Source organism: Vigna umbellata, chromosome 1 (genome assembly GCF_029865625.1).
Source record: "Vigna umbellata cultivar VRB3 chromosome 1, Vumbellata_1.0, whole genome shotgun sequence".
Classification (NCBI taxonomy): Eukaryota; Viridiplantae; Streptophyta; class Magnoliopsida; order Fabales; family Fabaceae; genus Vigna; species Vigna umbellata.
Window position 1 is genome coordinate 49,088,846 of NC_142165.1, and position 18,578 is coordinate 49,107,423.

Consider the following 18,578-nt stretch of genomic DNA (forward strand, 5'->3'; position numbering starts at 1 on the left):
CCATCTCTTGTTTCATCGTTCTGTGTTTCCTATGTCTGGGCATTCTCAATTGCTTTTCCTAAGTAAACAAAAAATTATATATCAATAATCTTTTCAGAACAAGAAAAGTTTAAGACCAATATAACAGTTAAGAATATGAAAAGAAAGTGGTGCAAGCAAGAGTCTACAAGCTTCACCACTGTATCAGTAAAATCATGATACAATGTCATCATCCTCGATACATTTAAAAGTATCATGTTGATCAATTTTATAAATCATTTAAAATTTTGATACATTTAAAAATCATTGTTACATGTGAAAACCATAGGTTTTATCTGTACCAAAAATCATCGTTACTCTCATTACTCTACATTATGGATGAAAAAGAGATGATTAATTAAGTGATAAACGTGATTAAATTTGTTTTACTATAGTTAAAAATAAATTAACATGAATATGGACAATTATCCATACGTATAGGTTAAGGCTGCAACTTTCTTTTACCTCATAATTTCTCCCACACGTCAAATTATGAGAATATTTTACGCATCATTCACTTCTAATAGCTTCATTCAAAAATGTGAATTATTCTCTTCAAATAACACCTCCCTCTTTGCACCTCCCGAAAGGCTCCTTATAAAATGTGGTCATTTATGGGAAATACAATCTTCACATATTTCCAAAAATATGTATCATGATAATATAAATTAATTATTTCCACATTAACAGATTTGTTAATTCTAATATGTACTATAAATTTTGATTTTAATTATAATTTATGGTACATAACACAACATTAAGTACTACGTACAGAAAGAAATGGCTCATAATGCAATTATTGTGAGTATAACTTATGGAGAAATTGTAGTTCTAATTTTAATTTCAATTGTTATGTGTTTTTTCTCAGACATTTGATTAGAAACAACATAATCAAGAATTAATAGATTTAAATATTCACCACAAAGATAAGCAAAGGCTTTTAAGGTTTGTATCGGTCGATCCTAATTTGCATAGAAAATCTGAAAATCAAATGTTTACGCCATTTGAGTGTTCTCATATCTCACTATTGTTACGAGATGAACAAGGGGTATTGATAACTAGTGAAATGGTAAGAAATTACTTAACTATTTGGGAGGAATTTATTTATTGTAAAATTATAAACTGGAAGCTAAAAGGACATAATATTTTCAATGCTTGGCAGGTTCAATACGTGATGGATGTGGTATACCATCATTTTAGATTTTGATGCAAAGATATGAAGATGGAAAACATAGATTTAAGATTTAATTGCGACACTGGTGCAGTCTACCCAAAGCAACCACACAAAGAGAGTAACTGAGTAAGTTGAGGAAAGGACTTTGTTTTCAAAACTTTCATGGCCATTGTATTGGCCGATAGAACAACTAGAAAATTGGCCAATTTATGTCTCTTTTTATTTTGATTAAATGGGGTTTTTGCTCTAATTTTTCTTGTTTTTGGTTGGATTGTTGCTACTTATTTTTAATTATAATTACTTTTTGTTAAATGTGTTTGATTAATTTGGATGTTTAAATGTTGTGAAATAGAAACACTTAATAGAATGAATTTTTGAAGTGGATTAACTATGGGTTTAGTTTAGCTTAACTAGTGTGAATATTGAATGGTTGTGGAAAGTGTAATGAGCATTTACTGTAGTAGGTTTCAGATAACAGTCATTAGGGGAACCATGAAAGCCATCAGATCAGTCAGGTTTGTCTATCAGTAGTGGAAAGAAAGAAATAAATCCATATTTATTCTCTCAAAAAAGGGTGTAAATTTTAATCTAATTTTTTTGTTTATCTTTGTTATAATCTACTTGCCTGCCCCTAGCTGTAGATTCAGTTGCTTTTGAACTATTTGACTCGGATTTCGTTTGTACTGATGGTTAGTAAATTTTAAATTGCATCAATCCTTTAAGTATGTCGTCTATTTTTGGTTCAATAAGTTTGTGATCTCTGCTTGTTCAGATTATTGTAAAGTTGGAAGAGTAAAGGTATATCCAACCAAAGCTGCCTTTTCACTTTTTATGATGTTTGCCTTTATTTAAATTCAGTCCTAGAAAGTGGTTTAAGTGGGTAATGCATGTGTAATTTTAACCAAATGATTTTCTCTGAGCAAGTGAAATTTGACAAGACAGTTTAGATCCTAATATATTAAAAAAATTTGATCCTAATGATACAAGAAAGTGAAAAATTTTGTGTATATGGCATGATAGGACCTTGTTATAAACAAAATTTTGGCAAGTGAAATTTGGCAAGACAGTTTCTTTGTGTATGTATATAAACACAATTTTTCACTTTACATTTTTAAATTGTGCAATTTGGAAATAACTTTTTAAAATACATAAAAGAAGTTTTCTGATTCAATAATTCAGAAGTCACATTTTTTAGAAAAAAAAAATAGGGTTAAATATGTTTTTAGTCCCTCAACTATGAAGCGATTTTGTTTTTCGTCCCTATTTCAAACTTTGTACGATTTGATCCCTCTCCTTAAAGAAATCATAATTTTTGGTCCTCCAAAACTAACACCGTTAAATTTAATCTGACGTGGCTAACGGTGTGCCACATATGATACCAACTTTTACAGTAATCTTGTGCCACTATTCACCACCCTCTTCTCCTTCTCTCCTCCTCCATCACCACCTTCCCCTTCAACTTCGTCCTCACGCAAGCCCGCCACCACCAACCTCTCGCGCAAGCCGCCGTCGCCAACCATGAGGCGGCGAATGCTGGTCCCGCCGGCACCATGAAATTTGCAACAAAAAACGCTACCGTGTTTGGGTCCTAAGAAATTCATACTCTGGTTCAGTACACCAGATCTATCAAGCGAAGATTGCAGTGAGTGCTTGGGTGATATTATGAAAGATATTTCTTTGTGTTGTCTCGGAAGGATCGGTGGAATGGTTCTATATCCCAGCTGCACTTTGATGTTTGGGTCCAGTTTTATGCCTTTCACGAATTGGTTTCAGTGTCATATATCGGATGGTGTAGTTGGAATCATATCCATAATTGACTCTCGCTTAAAGGTTTGGTGTACCAATCCCATTTACATAAGATTTGACAATGCAAAATATTAACAATGGTATCATAACTATCTGATTCATCGAGCAATAAAAGAAATCTTATATTATTTCTTTCATCACTTCCTTTTTAGATTATGAAACAATGGACACTCTGTATCCTTTTACCTCTCTTTACTAAAAGAATAAAACGTAGTAACGTGGATATTTTGATGTGAAAATTTTATGTCAGTAGCAAACTCGCAATTATCAAAAGTACAGGTTTTACATTCTGAAAATTTCTTTGTTTAAATGTATGCAGAGAAAATACATTTTAGTATATGCTTATTCACTAAGAATGATCATTTTATGCTTGCAACCTCTGTAAATATTAGTCATTATTTACAACAATAAATATTTTATATCAACATAATAACAAAAACTAAGATAGAAGAAAATAGTAAAATCAAATACAGCCTACAAATATTACTGATTTCCTAACCATTTTCTTTCTGTTACTCTTAATTTTTTATCACATATCTGCAGGGATTGCATCATTGAGAAATTGCCAGAATAGGGAAGGAAGAACCTTATAACAACTATCAAACTACAGAGACATGATTGCTCTTTCTATTTTAGAGTAGTTATTGATCAATTTTAGAGTAGTTATTGTAACAGTTATCAAACTGCAGGACAAACACTTTTTTCTTTTTCGATAAAAAACTATTACAAAACTTAGTAGCAGTATCTCTTGCTTCACAATTGACGATTCCTAAGTAATTTATGTATACTTATATTATATATTTTTACTACATTAAAAATTATTAATATACAATATAACAAAATGAGTATATATATATATATATATATATATATATATATATATATATATATATATATATATATATATATATATATATTGCTATATTGAAAGAATTTATTTGAGAATTTGAAAGATAGTATCAGAAAATAGGGATTAATGATGTTTAAATCAGTCTACGAAAATGTGTATATATTAAATGCCTTTTAACCTGTCTTTACACTTCCATCTCAAGTCTAAAACTTTTATTTAAAACGTTTCTTCCTCAGTGCTTCAAAAACCTTTCATGCCCTTTTCTTTTCCCTTAACCCCCTGACAATAAATTTCCCTTTTTTCCAGATTTTCTCCCTGAGGTATGATAAAGATCACCTTAAAAATTGAGGTAGTAACGTCTCTGTCTCAGCATCTTGTTTTTATCATCTTCTTCAACTCTCTTTATTACATCCCAATTAATACCATGAAATAAAGACAGTTTCATTCGACAAAATTGATAGAAAAAACGGTGCAATTTCCCCCTTCTATGTACTTATACCTCTTGTAAAAAAACAGCTAACGAAGAAATATATATATATATATATATATATATATATATATATATATATATATATATATATATATATATATATATATATGGGTTAAAAATGTAGACGGAGAGAACGAGAATGAGAGGCTTTCCGGAGAGGTGGCGGAGGGCAACGGAGGTCGCCGAAGGGCGGTGGAGGGTGGCGGGGCTGAGGTGAAAGGCCGAGGCAGAAGTGGTGGTGTCGGGGGTGGAGGTCGAGAGAGGGAGGAGAGTCGTTAGTCAGCTCAGACTATTTTTACAGATTTTCAATTTTTACCATGACAGAAACGTGGCATACCGTTAGCCACGTCAGATTAAATTTAACGGTGTTAGTTTTGGAGGACCAAAAATTATGATTTCTTTAAGGAGAGGGATCAAATCGTACAAAGTTTGAAATAGGGACGAAAAACAAAATCGCTTGATAGTTGAGGGACTAAAAACATATTTAACCCAAAAAAATATTAGATTGCGCAATTCAAAAGTCAAACTTTTTTCTTTTTGCTTTCAAATTATATAATTTAAAAGTTTTTTTAATTACTCAATTCATAAGTTCTTTTATTATAAAAAAATACTTTCAAATTGCATAATCCAAAAATAAAAGATGACTTTCCATTGTACAATCTGAAACACTTTTTTTCCTGAGACCATCCATGACACAATACATAAGACTCCCAATAAGGACAAGGGTTTAGCAACAAGGGGCTACGTAGCATGAGAAGTTTGGTCCTTTAACCATCCCATGGAGATGCACATAAAAAAAAGTATAAAAAGATGTAGAAAATTATAAGAGTGCACAAAGAAATGATCCAAAATTAGTTTATTGAATTACCAATTGATCATTTCTTTTTATACTTCCATAATTTCAACATGCACCTCCACAAATTTTGTATTTTGGAATATAATTTTTGTATTTCAAATTATATATTCTAAAACATAAAGTAAAAAACATTTCAAATTATACATTTTGAAGTACAAAATTTAAATTTCAGATTATAAAATACAGAATACAGAAACTTATGAGATAATGAAGAAATTTATGAAGATGCAGGAAGAAGCTGCCCTATCGGTTTTTATAGCCTCTTGAGAGTTGGTATTTTCTCATTAGTTGTTCTATAAATTGTATTTCGATTTTATAGTACTACATATTATTACTACAAGCTTACATCTTAGTGTAATTATGTCAATTTATATCAAGAATTTAACAAAATTTTGGATCCAAAATCATTTTTTCAAAGTCAAACCAATCACACTAATTTAAAAAACGAACGGTAAGTGTTATGACATAGACATTGATTTTTGGGAGTCGCAGAAAACAATTTTATTTACTACAAGTATTTTTTTTTCCTTGTGCTGACATTCATGCTTACCAAGTTTCTTTGAACTAAAGCCATTGCAGTGATAATACTTAATTTACAATTGAAATTCTGTCATATCTACAAAAAAATGTCACTCTCGGGTAGATTTCTCTTGAGAATGATCCAAAACTGGAGAAGAAATCGATCCAAGCCTGTCTGATTGTTGCGATACTATTGCTCCGTTGCTCTACATGATCAAAATATCAACGAGTTCATGATAGAATAGTACGGAAAACAAACCATATATATATGCAGCTAATTAAGTCGCATTGGAACTACCTACGTAAAAAAAAATTATTCTCCAGCAAAGAACCACTTTTTATTAAGAATTATAATTCGACTCACCTGCGATGACAATATTACCTGCCCTTGGTTTTCTACAGGATGACTGCTGCTCTGCAACTGAAAAAAAAAAAAAAAAGATTTGAGTTCAAACGGAGTTCAGAAAAGTTGTTCCGCAATCTCACTTTGATAATAAAAATTGTTGATCTAGAATCTGACTCAACCACTGCGTTAATCAAGTCTACTTGAACTTTTATCTGTAGAGGTGCTGGTGCTTCTTATATTACAAAATTACACATACCAAGTCACTTTATGATTACATATTCGTATTCTCTTTTCCTACTTCCCCAGCAAAGTCCTATACTTTTTATATTTAATGTACCTGGGTTGATGGTTGCTGCTGTTGATAATATTGCTGCTGCTGAAGAACCTGTTGTTGGAGCTGTTGCGGTTGAAGAGGTTCCAGCAGACTATGTTGGAGTTGTTGTTGTTGGAGTTGTTGTTGTTGGAGCTGTTGCGGTTGAAGAGGTTCCAGCGGACTATGTTGGAGCTGTTGCGGTTGAAGAGGTACCAGTGAACTATGTTGGAGTTGTTGGAGCTGTTGCGGTTGAAGAGGTTCCAGTGGACTATGTTGGAGTTGTAGTGACTGTTCCTTCTGGAATGGTTGCTGCTGTAATTGAATATAATGTTGTAGTTGTTGTTGTTGCTGGTAGTAATAGTATTGGCATAACTGACTATACTCTTGGGCATTTTGCATATATCCATATTGGTCATTGCCTTGCATTGGATGTTGTAATACAAGTGATGTCGCATTGCCTGGTGTTTGAGACTGAGATGAAGTGTTCTGCATCTGCATGTTTTGCATAGGCCAACAATGAGCTGCCACTAACCCAGTAGTAGTCGCAGTAGATTGAAACTGACTTTTTCCTGGATTGCATTGCTGAACTTGCAACACAGGTTGAGAGGAGTAATCTGGAGCACCAGCCATTTGTGCACCCCCTTCAGGTGGATGAATCTGTTGTGGAGATAGCTGCTGCCGTAGGTGCTGTTTTCTATCCGTGTTTCCCCTATAACCAAATTTTGGTCCTTTAAATTGACCGGCATTTCTCCTTCTATGCCAATTTCCACCACTATTACCAGAAGACCGAGGTGGTAGAAATGGTTTCCTTGATCTCTGGTCTCGGTGGCGTGCTGAATATGGGCTTTTTGTTTCAATGTAAACTTGGTTATACCCAGAATCTTGAGTGCTAGCAGAGTTGTCCTGATTTATGGTATGACCACCAATTATTGCTCTAGTATTTTCCTCATGGCTTTCTGGAATTGCTACACACTCCTGAGATACCATTGGTCCTGAATCAGGACACGTGCTTTCCCGGGATTTCGATGACATGCTTGTCAGAGAATGTGCCTTCAATTCTTCAGACTCAACCTCACGTTTTCCCTTGGAAAAATAAGTATTTTTATTTGAGGGTGTTTGAAAGGCGTGTGAGGATTGGTTTGCACGGCCAGTTTGACGCAAAAATTCTTCTGATGAAACATCAGATTCAGAACTATTTTTTAAATTCTTAACAACTCTGGTTGATTCCTCTTTTACTTCCACTAAATGGGAAGATGGCACATTATTTTCAGGATCATTCTCCTTTGGTTCCTCAGAAACAGGAAGAGGAAATTCTCTCCTATTTTCTTCTATTTTGTCATTTAATTCCATACTTTGAAGCTTGTATGCATCTGTATCATTAGATCGAGTATTTTTATTTTTCCCCAACAGTGATCCACCATTAGTAGCATCATACTGGTTCTCACAACATTTCAGCAATGCCGTTTTCTCATCTTTTTTATGTAAATGTTCTTGCAAATCAGAAATAGAATCTCTAGATGCTTGATTGGGAGTGACAATAGAAATATCTTCACGCTTGTCCATCAAATTAAGCAATTTTCTATGCCTAGCAGATTGCTCATGTAAGTCTTTCCGAGCAGAGTCTGGAAATAATTTTATGTGCCGATTCCACGCCTTCCTTACATCATGTATAGTTCCGATATAGTCAACAAACTGGTATATTAATATACACATGTTAGAATAAAAATTTCAAGGAATTTAAGCTTACTTTAAGTGGCAAAGGTTTACCAATAGAAATATCAGTATAAAAAGGATCATCACTAGTAAAACCAAAAAAACAATCAAATATTTGAAATATTTTTGTTCTACTCGAAAACTAAATACATATTTAGGACCCTACAGCAGAACAAAAGATTATCTTTTACAAGAAATAATATAGATGTTTCATGCACAAGCATAAGCTTTCAAGGTGGATACACTATAGCACAAATAACAGTACTTTCATGCACAAGCATAAGCTTATAAATATTTATAATATTCACTGCTTGAATCTTGAGAAAAATAACTATTTTAATAAATATAGTTAGAAAGTGGATTTTAAAGCCTAACTCAACCCTACAAAACTAGCTTATAGGGTGAGGTTTACACCCACTTATAAACTATGAATTGGTCTTATCTCTAGTCGATGTGGGATTTCCAACACACCCCCCTCCATGGCTATGATACCATGTTAGAAAGTGAATTTTAAAGCCTAACTTAACCCTACAAAACCGGCTTATAGGGTGAGGTTTACACCCACTTATAAACTACGAATTGGCCTTATCTCTAGTCGATGTGAGACTTCCAACAAATACAAAAAAAAAAAACACTTTATATTACTTACTCCTAAATCATAATGACAGACTATTATATTTGAACTCAAAGAAAATAACCTCCAGGTATAAGTTCGATATATCCTCTGCATCTTCTACACTCAAACCTTGTGAACCATCAGACCTTGATATTGTATCAGCAATAATTGAATCTATTACAGCCATGTGCTTTGTCCCTCCATGCATCATTGAGAACTTTATTAACTCCTGAAAAGGTACTTAAAATCAACTAAAGAAAATTTGTCATGATTTAAATTCAAAAGTGATTTTATCCACACATGCAAAAAATTAACTTCTTAAAATAAAATCATCCCTGGGCTTGTACCTGAAAGCACAAGCTTAACAGAAATAACAATTCTCAAGTGACCAAAACTGTGATCTTGCCTATTTAAGCACTAGCTAATAGTGAGCCTATGTTTCACACCAGCTCAAAAAGAAGGTTGCTGGATGGGCACGTGAATTCATTTTCAACAATGCTACAATCCGGAGGGAATATGAACTGCCACTTTCTAGATTCTTATCTCAGTGGAATAACTTTAAGTGGAAACAAATATTTAGGCAGTTATATTTCTATACTAGAGAGTTATTAGGCAGTTATAGGTTACGAAGTAACACATATTGTGGAATATAAGTTGTGTTACATACTTATATAAGGGTATCAAGATGTCGGATAGTTATTTCCTGTGTTTTAAAGGAGGAAACTCCTTGCTTGAGGGAAATCCTGTGTGTTAGGGGGACCCTAGTTTTTATACTCAAATTTGGTCTAAAAAACAATTATTTCTATCTTTATTTCAGAATTTAGTGTTTATTGATTCAGTCAAACAGGACACCTGGAAACCCACAATTCTTCCTCATCACATTCTATGGGGGTTTGTCTCAGTTCTCACCATGTAGGTTAGTAGCAACTAAATTTTTTACTTATTCAGTCAGTGTGAATTTGCCCCTCTGTATCCAGCTGCAAGTTGAAATACTGCGGAATGCTCCGTATAATATTTAAGTACTTGGTTCTCCACATTTAATAGCTAGTTTTTGAAGATGAATTCGCCAAGTGCTTAGGTCATCTATTGGTTTCAGACCAAGTTGGTTGTTGGTGTCTTGGAAGGATTAGGGTTCTAATCCTTGGAAAGTGTATATACATGCATACTTATCACACCAGCTCCAGATTAAGTTTATCTACTTTAAATAAAATATTACAAACATACCTGCAGAAGCAATTTGTTGTGAGGCAAAGTTCTGATACCATCAATTAAGACATCTCTGGCAGCATCCACACTATTTGTACTCTTAAAACCAAGAAAGGAACAGATGATAAACAAAAGTTAGTTAGATGCACCTGACAACAGCATTTGTCATAAAGGCAACAGATGTTTTTCCTGTTTTCCATTTAAAAAAAAAAAAAAGAAAACTCTTCTGTCTATAGTTATGATGATATGACTATTTCAACCCTTTTGGCAAGCATTTAATAAAAGTAAAAAGTTAAAAGAATTAATTAACTACTACTGACAACAACATTCTTCATAAAAGTGACATTCTTTCTTGTTTTCCATTTCATAGAGCTCTTCATATATTTAAGATATGCCTACATCAATCCTTTGTCAAGCACTTATTAAAAAAGTTAAAGTAACTAATTGTAATGAGTAATAACAGCCTAAAAGTACCCACGTAAGTCTTTTAATTCTACAAAAGTCATTCTCATTGAATTCCATTCTACAAGGAGGGGAGAAAAAAGGTGAAAAGAAGAAAGACTTTCCAAACAATCATACACATTATGCTTGATTTCTAGTCATAGAAAGTCAATTTATCAGTAAATCAACCTCACAAAAACTGACTTGTTAGGTAAATTTTACATCCAATTATACACTATAATTTGGTCATGTCTTTAGTCAACGTAGAATTTTCAGTACACTCCCTTGCATCGAGAACTGAACATCTTTAACATAACTAGATATTTGTGCTGGTCCAATAGTAGTTGACAAAGTAGTCCAACAACCCTTATTAGGATAGCCTCTAATACTATCTTAAAAAATAAACTTTAAATCTAACTTAAATTCAAAAATCAGCTTGAAAAATGAGGTTTCCATCCCCTTATATACTATAACTTAGTGACAAGAAAAAAAATGTTTACAACATTAAGGAATTTAAGATATCAAAAGGTAAGGATCTCTAAAATTCACCAACCAAAAAATTGCTGACAGCAAGATGGCTTTGACTTTTTCCTCTCTTGACTACCTCTTTATGGCATCAGGATATCATAATTGAAGTTAGGATTATATTGGATGGAAATCCAATGCAGTGTTAAAGAAGCACCTTGCTAACCCCTGAAAATTCCCATCTCAAGTTTATTCCCCTTTTAGATCTTTTATTTTCTTGGGTTTAGATGCTAGTTCCCATTTTCTATTTTGGGAGGACCCTAGGGTCAGAAATATTCATATTTCTTATACTAAATAATATAAAAAAATATACCATAAAGAGTTTTTTCATTAAATTAAGGAACTAAATAATGTACCATGTGTTTTTAGCTCAAATTTTTCACAAAGTACAGATTATTCACTCTGATGAATTTTCCTTTTGTACTTGAATTCTCACAAGTTCTAATTGGATTATCATTAGCGACATCCAAAGAACTAAACTTCATCTACAACAATCTAGAAGAAGAAATAATTAGAGGAAAATGAATGTTCTCAAAAGGACAAAAACATTGATTGAGTGATTTCTATCATAATCAAAATATTTATAGTAACAATCAAAACAAATTGTTAACTTCTTAATAACAGATAAGCACATAATACCTACAATATATTTTAGCCGAGAGAAATGTATGTATAAAATTGGGAGTGCATGTAACTTTTCCTCTGTAGCGGCCCTTTTCAGTGCTTCATTGTATATACTGAAAGCTGACTCTGTATTTCCCTGCAATAAAAAATATAAAGGAGCACATGAAGTCACTTTTTTGTATCTGGGTGTTACCGTTTTTTCTTTAATTGGATTAAAGGCTAATTGCATACCAAACGTTTTTCCATATTAGCTTTTGCTATAACATTGTCCACAAAGTCTGAATCTCTCTCTTCACAACTTTGAACATATGCAGCACGAGCAGCAAAAACATCTCCTATTTGTTCCTTAAACCTGGCATTGAATAAATGGATTGATGGCACCCTCTGCAACAAGCATGTGATGGAGCTATAAACATTGCAATTAGGGCATGAAAACTAAGCCTAAAGAAGAAAGGCGCCAAGCAAGTTTCAGTAGGGTAAAACCTAAGCATGAAGTTAAGAAATAATGGGATTGAAAAGAATTCACTAACCAATGCAAAAATACCACTCAACTTGCCATAAAGAATAGTGGACAAACTTAGTTGAGTTTCCTTTTATTTATCATTAGTAACCTTCCCATCATAAAACCACACACTAGAATATAAAAAACAATGTTATATAGAATTTCCACTTTTCTTTATATAGACTTTAGCTTCAGTTGGAGCAGAAGAGGAGCAGGAAGAATACAATTTAAATGCCCTTGGGTGCAAGGAATATTTTAATGGATTAAATTTAATTTTAATTGATTAATCCTGCCAACTATATATGAGAGCCATCTCAAGTTATTTTCATTGAATCAAATTGAGAAAGATTCAAAATATCTCAAATGCCTAAGGAGAGCTCTATTGCTACAAAAGAAAAAAACACGTTTCTTGGTTTCTTTAAAAAATAAAAAGCCTCAGAATTATTCATGAAAGATGGAGATCACGTAGGATCTCTAACACAAACCATTACCTTTCATTTCTTCCTTTTGACTAATACAATGTCATAACAAATTAGTCTGTGAATCATGGACATCCACTACCATTTAACATTAGTAAATACTTCATACTTGCATTATCCAAAATACCTAACCATTGGCTTTTGTTTCTGAGACTACTACAGAGAAACTCAAGTACAAAAGAAGCATGAGCAGAAGCAGAGTATTAAAAATAAATTCAATCAACTTGTGGTAAATATGAAGATACCGTCAAATAAATTTCAGTTGCTCGGTCTAAAGAATAGTTTGCGATTTCTCTTCCTCCCTTGGCTTCCATGAAGTCCACACAACGCATCCAGTATTCAGGATAGTTGGCACACACAATCAAACATCTCTCATAAAGTTTCACAGCCTATCTCAATGGGAAAAAGGAAAGATTTTAGCAAACATAAAAATAAAATAAGCAATTGACAATTTTCTGGGCTGTGGAAAATTACCCAGTCAAAGTCCCCTTGAAGTTCAATAAAGTCCAGATAATTATGCCAATTCTGCAATTGATTTGCATCAAGAGGCTGAACATGAAAGTAGTGTCTTCGAATACTAGCCTCAAAGGGACTAATTTTCGAATACAGCTCACATGCATTATGATAAAGCATTTCTCCAATTGCCCTGTACCTTTTTAGGGCTACTGAACTAGTCAATCCAACAGATGAATCCATCATATCATTGATAATGTGATAAATCTCACCATCCTTGTAACATGTAACCATAGGAATTTCGCAATCAAAACATGTCTCTGATTGCAATTCATGGTTTGCTATGCCCTCCTCCAAAATGGTTAGTAACTTTTTAAAACTGAAAGATAGAACTAATATCTGGTTACCACGTTATTTAAATATATGCATATTTAATACAAAAAAGGCACCCACAAACAATACAGCCATATGTTAAGCATGCACTCTTTATACAGTTTGATAAGAACAATGATCCATTTGAAAGAATACAATATGAAGGTGGAGACTAAAACAAAGATGTAATATATAAGTAAATACTAAAAAAATTAAAAGATATGAAGTTCAGATTCCAAGAAATGACAAGTAACTGTTGAAAAATTAAATACTTGCTTCCTACTTCCTGTTAAGAATCTGTAATTCCAATTACCATATAAATACCCTTTTGTAAAGTTGTTTTCATTTTTAGTTCTACTGCATAATTAATCAAGAGAAAAAAAATTCCCCGTTAAAAATATAAAGAGCCATGAAGACACTCTTTATTATGTACTATTGTTAATATAATTATAAATATTCACACGTAAAGAAACAGCTCATTCAAATCATTTAAATACAGGATTATATACAATAAATTTAAATGAGGTACATAATAATATATTTATATGTTATTCTGCTGGTAGAACCATATCTACAAAAACTTAACTCAATTTGATTTAAGGTTATAAATTATATTGGCAAGAATATTTTGCAAATATTATGTATTTTTTTAATTAATTTATATCGAAAATTAATTGCCAAAATCAAAGTAAACATACTAAAATTTTTAACCCTAAAAAAATCTTATGAAGAACATTTTAGGTAATAAAAACTATACAATATACTAGATGTTATGACCCGAATCCGAGCCTGCCACAACATAATAAAGGCCATTAGGCTCACCCAAGTCATGCAACCCTCTGAACTTCGGAATAACTATCATAACATAACCACCCAAGGTAAAGAAAAAGCATAATTAACTTGCAAAATACATGAAAACAATTCCTAAATACATTATTTATTAATCTACAGCTTTAAACAGATAATTCACAACAATCATCAGAGGAATAAAAAATGTCTTTTAATACAGTCCATGCCATCTTATATCCTTCTTGTAGAAATAACCGAACATGTCTAATAGCCCTAGTGCACTACCCTACACCTACAAGGCTTTCAAGCATACACCCTATAATATAACAAAAAACAAATAATTAGTTTAAAACATAAATAAATATATAACTAATCTACAGCTTTGTAAATATACCTCACAACAGTCACCACAAGAATAAAAAATCTATTTTAATACATTCCACGCTATCCTATATCCTTCTTGTTGAAATAATGGAGATATTTAATAGCAACAGTTTACCACTACCCTAAAACTGCAAGGCTTTGAAGCATAATTATATAACAAAAACAAATAATTAGTTTAGTTTGCCACACCACGTGTATGGCTCACCAAAGGTAATGTGACAAACTCCCTCACTCAAACCGGAAGAGTTAAAGTGAAAGCTATAACCTCAAAAGTATCTCCCTCCCTCCTCTCTCTCTCTCTTTGCAGCCCACTCTACCGATAAATTGTGCTCAAATTTGTAAATATAAAGTTGACAAAGAGAATCCATGTGTAGCACAGTTACCCATCACATTTCAGACCTCATAACAATGCAAGTGTAGCACAGTTACCATTATTAACTCAGACCTCAAGCAAAGAAAGAGCAAAAGGAACACAAAGACAATGGGGTTAAAAGTTATATATGACTTTATACACAGCCTAGAAAAAAAACATTGTTTTGATATCAATTCCATCAGCTTTCCAAACCAGCTATAGTGACTAAGAAGTTTCACAATAAAAGGCATACCTATCATAATACTGGTGCAACTTTTTGGTTGGAAACTTAAGTGTTTGGATATAAATGTGAGCAAGAGAAATCCACTGCTGCTGGGAAAACTCAAAGTGAATATACTTGTCCCACAAGATATGACATAAGTAGTCCTTCCCAACAAAGGAAATGGCTCTAGTGAACAATCTGATTAAAACACATCAAGAAATCATCTCATTTCTTTAGCATAAGCAAGAGTAACAACTATAGAAGAGGTGATAGTGTGGAAACATAAGCATACTGCTAGAATAGGTTCACCTAACCGTTTATCCAAACAGTTTCTACTACCATGTGTGCATTCATCCCATAAGTTAACTATACCTACCTCCGAATATCGGATGGGTCCTCAAAAGCTGACATGCCAAAGCTGCAGTAATCAAACCACACACCGACTGAATATGTTGCTGCCAACACAGCTTTTTCAAACACTTCAACAACCTTATCTGTGGTGGATATGCATGTCATGTGGGCAGCATACTTCCTCCAATACCCATGACACAAAGGAAATTTGGACAAGAAATTATTATAAACCAGACATATCTTGTCCACATCAGCCTGCACAAATTGAAGAAAATATATTATTGACTTAATCTTTGTTGTACCCATAAATCCCATAATCAAAATGAATCAACACTAAGATGCAAAATAGAAAGATTCATCACAAAGTATGGCATTGGATACGTCATTATATTTCAAGACAGGTAGAAAGAAAATTATTAGTATGTTGAAATAGAAGCATAAAGCTTGAAGATTTGGTCCCTCGAACCACCATGTGCAGAACCATGGGTTTCAATGATGATCTGATCTTGGGCTTAAGTTGTAAATTTTATGTTTAATATGTTGTAAGTGATCTCTCTATCTTTGGTATTGCATAGATGATGCACAAATTTGTTTTTGAAGTGTCTTGACCAAGTTTAAAATACCAATGTTGTCTTAATGGAATAAAAATCTTTTTGATCTATTAAAATGTTTTTCAAGTCCTTCGGAATGGCAAGAGAACATTTTAATTTATTAAAATCACTTAAACCTTTAATCAATTAATTTCACTTAAACCTTTAAAACTAGAAATTTCTCCTTGGTTTACTTGATTAAATCACAATTTAATCCATTAAGATCACTTAAAGACCCATAGAGATTTTAATGGATTAAAAATATGAATTAATCAATCAAAATTGGTCTCTAGGGCTACAAAGTCTATTCAAATGAACTAAATCTATCAACTTTATATAAGAGAATTATCGCCTATCTTCATTGATGGAATTTGGAGAAGTTTCATAATCATTCTAAACACTTGAGAAGACCCTATAGTTCAGAGAAACACTTCCCTAATTTGTTTTACAAAATTAATGATTGAGTGAATCACATGGTAATTCACCTTTGTATTTTTTTCTACTCGTCTTGTTCTACAACTTGTCCTAGTGATCTTCCAGTGTTGTCAAGTTGTTTCTTGTGATAGGGTTTCATAAGTGATCTTGTAGGGTTTAAGATTTTCCTATGTGATTGTAAGAGATCTTGTAGGATTCAAGGTTGCAGTCTTTGTATATTCTTTCTAGCTTTCTTGTGTTAGTCGCATAAAACTTCAAGGTGATTAGGAAACTAAATGTAGCTTCTCTTGTTGTGAAGGTGTATCGGTATAATTCTTGGTATTCTTCTTCATCCCTTTATTCTTGCATATTAAATTTGAATTGAAACTTTTTTGTATGCATATATTTTATTGTAAAGATTAAAAATCATTATCTTGAGATTTAGTGAAGCCTAAAGAACATTATCTTGGCAATCATCCAACATTTTAGACAATCAACAAAGATAATAATTTAATTAATTAATTTGTTTAGTTAAACTAAATTAATACAGCCATACAATACAATGAACATCAAACATAAGTTTTTTATGTTGATCTCAATAACAAATGAAAAATAATGGAAGAAAAACAATTACCATTTTAAGTTATTGCAATCAAACTTACCGGATATAATTTCTCAACCTCTGAAATCAGTAAAGTCCATTCATCAAAACCTGATAAGCCCTTAGAAATAACTTCTTGAAGATTGAGATTGCCATCAATACCTTCAAAAAGAAATGAAATAAATGACAAACCCCAACTCAGTGTCATTGTTACTAACTTTCTGTGTTGAAAAGATTCATGGGATGAAGAAATAACCTTTACAGAACATGGAGAGATAACTAAAATGCAATGAAGTAACTAATAAATATGCATCTCTTAATTAACAACTAATCTCCAAAAAATGGTGAAGAAAAGAAATACAAGAAGGTTCCGAAAAAATAAAGGGTAGCGAAGGAAGGAAGTACAAACAAATACAGATAAGAAGCTAAGACCTCACCTACATATCATTATTTACGTTATAATACAAGCATTAAATGTTAGAACAATTTGCTAACAGGCTACCATAAAGTGACAGTATTTTCAAAAGTAGACTAAAAGTTTTCATGCACAAAAAGTATGCTGCCAATACACGTCAGACGAATCCATCACTATATTTCATGATTCCAACAAGCAATGAAAGTATGCAACCATCTACAGAATTTCACTTTGTTCAACACTAAACCTCCAGCTTTCATTGATTTTGAAGCAATTTAACCTAAAGTTCAAATTTATCACAGGTCCAAATTCTTAAACTATTTAGTCCACGGCAACCTATTTATTATAGACATAAATATAAGGTATTATTTATAGATTACTTAAATCAGTTAGCAAATTAGTCAAGTGCAGTTGTTTAGATTGGGTAAATAAGCCCCATCATTGTAAACTCACATTATTCATTCTGAGACAATTTACACTTTTCTAGTTTATCACATTTCTTTTCCAATTCTCTCTTCTTTGTTATAGTTCAGCAATGGATCCTGCTACTATTTAAAATAAAACACTGAGCAGTGAATTCTTGGCTCAATGAAACATTCCAATGCGCCATGGCATTTCTATTTGCTTCATAAACATTGGCAGATTTCTAAACGAATCAATTCAACTGCACTCTAATATAATCTCAGAAAGTGGCGAACTAATTACACGCACAGGTCCAGATTCTACTGTGTTTAAATAGTCCAACTCAGCAAAGAGAGAACAGCACGTATACGTGATAAGACGAATAAAATGCACAATAACAATTATTATAATTATTATTATTATAATAATGAGCATTCATACAAACAAATGAACAAATCAGAAAAAAGAAGAACAAGAAAAAGAAAGATTACCTGACGAAAGTATCGGTGCCATTAGAGAACGATGAGAGAGAATACAGGCACCACCCAGTACCGTCGTCGAGGTGAGAGTAAGAATGAAAAGAAAGATAGGTTCGAGTTTTCGCCCGTTCCCAACTCCTCTCGCTGTTGTTCTGCTTTATTAATTTCTACCTTTTTTATTATTATTTTTTTGTTACTGTTAAATAAACAAGTGATATTTACGGGAAAAAAATTGTTACATAAAAATAGTTGGTGTTTTTGTGTTATTAAAGAAA

The 18,578-nt window shown here is 32.5% G+C and overlaps 1 protein-coding gene across 3 annotated transcripts; it reads right to left on the reverse strand.

Moving 5' to 3' along the window:
• Positions 1–5,630: 5,630 nt before the first annotated feature.
• PRP39-2 (Tetratricopeptide repeat (TPR)-like superfamily protein) lies at positions 5,631–18,463 on the reverse strand. Of its 3 annotated transcripts, none has more exons than XM_047312675.2 (13): positions 18,316–18,463; positions 17,069–17,169; positions 15,428–15,657; positions 15,082–15,249; positions 12,953–13,310; positions 12,724–12,867; positions 11,729–11,881; positions 11,517–11,633; positions 9,926–10,006; positions 8,784–8,930; positions 6,397–8,064; positions 6,096–6,134; positions 5,631–5,919 (listed from the first exon to the last, which is right to left on the reverse strand). In XM_047312675.2, the coding sequence occupies exons 1-13, from the start codon at positions 18,335–18,337 to the stop codon at positions 5,824–5,826; spliced, it is 3,324 nt and encodes a 1,107-aa protein (XP_047168631.1). In that variant the 5' UTR covers positions 18,338–18,463; the 3' UTR covers positions 5,631–5,823. The 3 variants fall into 3 exon arrangements, with proteins under 3 accessions (XP_047168631.1, XP_047168630.1, XP_047168632.1); XM_047312674.2 differs by having other exon boundaries at positions 6,078–6,134; XM_047312676.2 differs by lacking the exon at positions 15,082–15,249 and having other exon boundaries at positions 6,078–6,134.
• Positions 18,464–18,578: the final 115 nt, after the last annotated feature.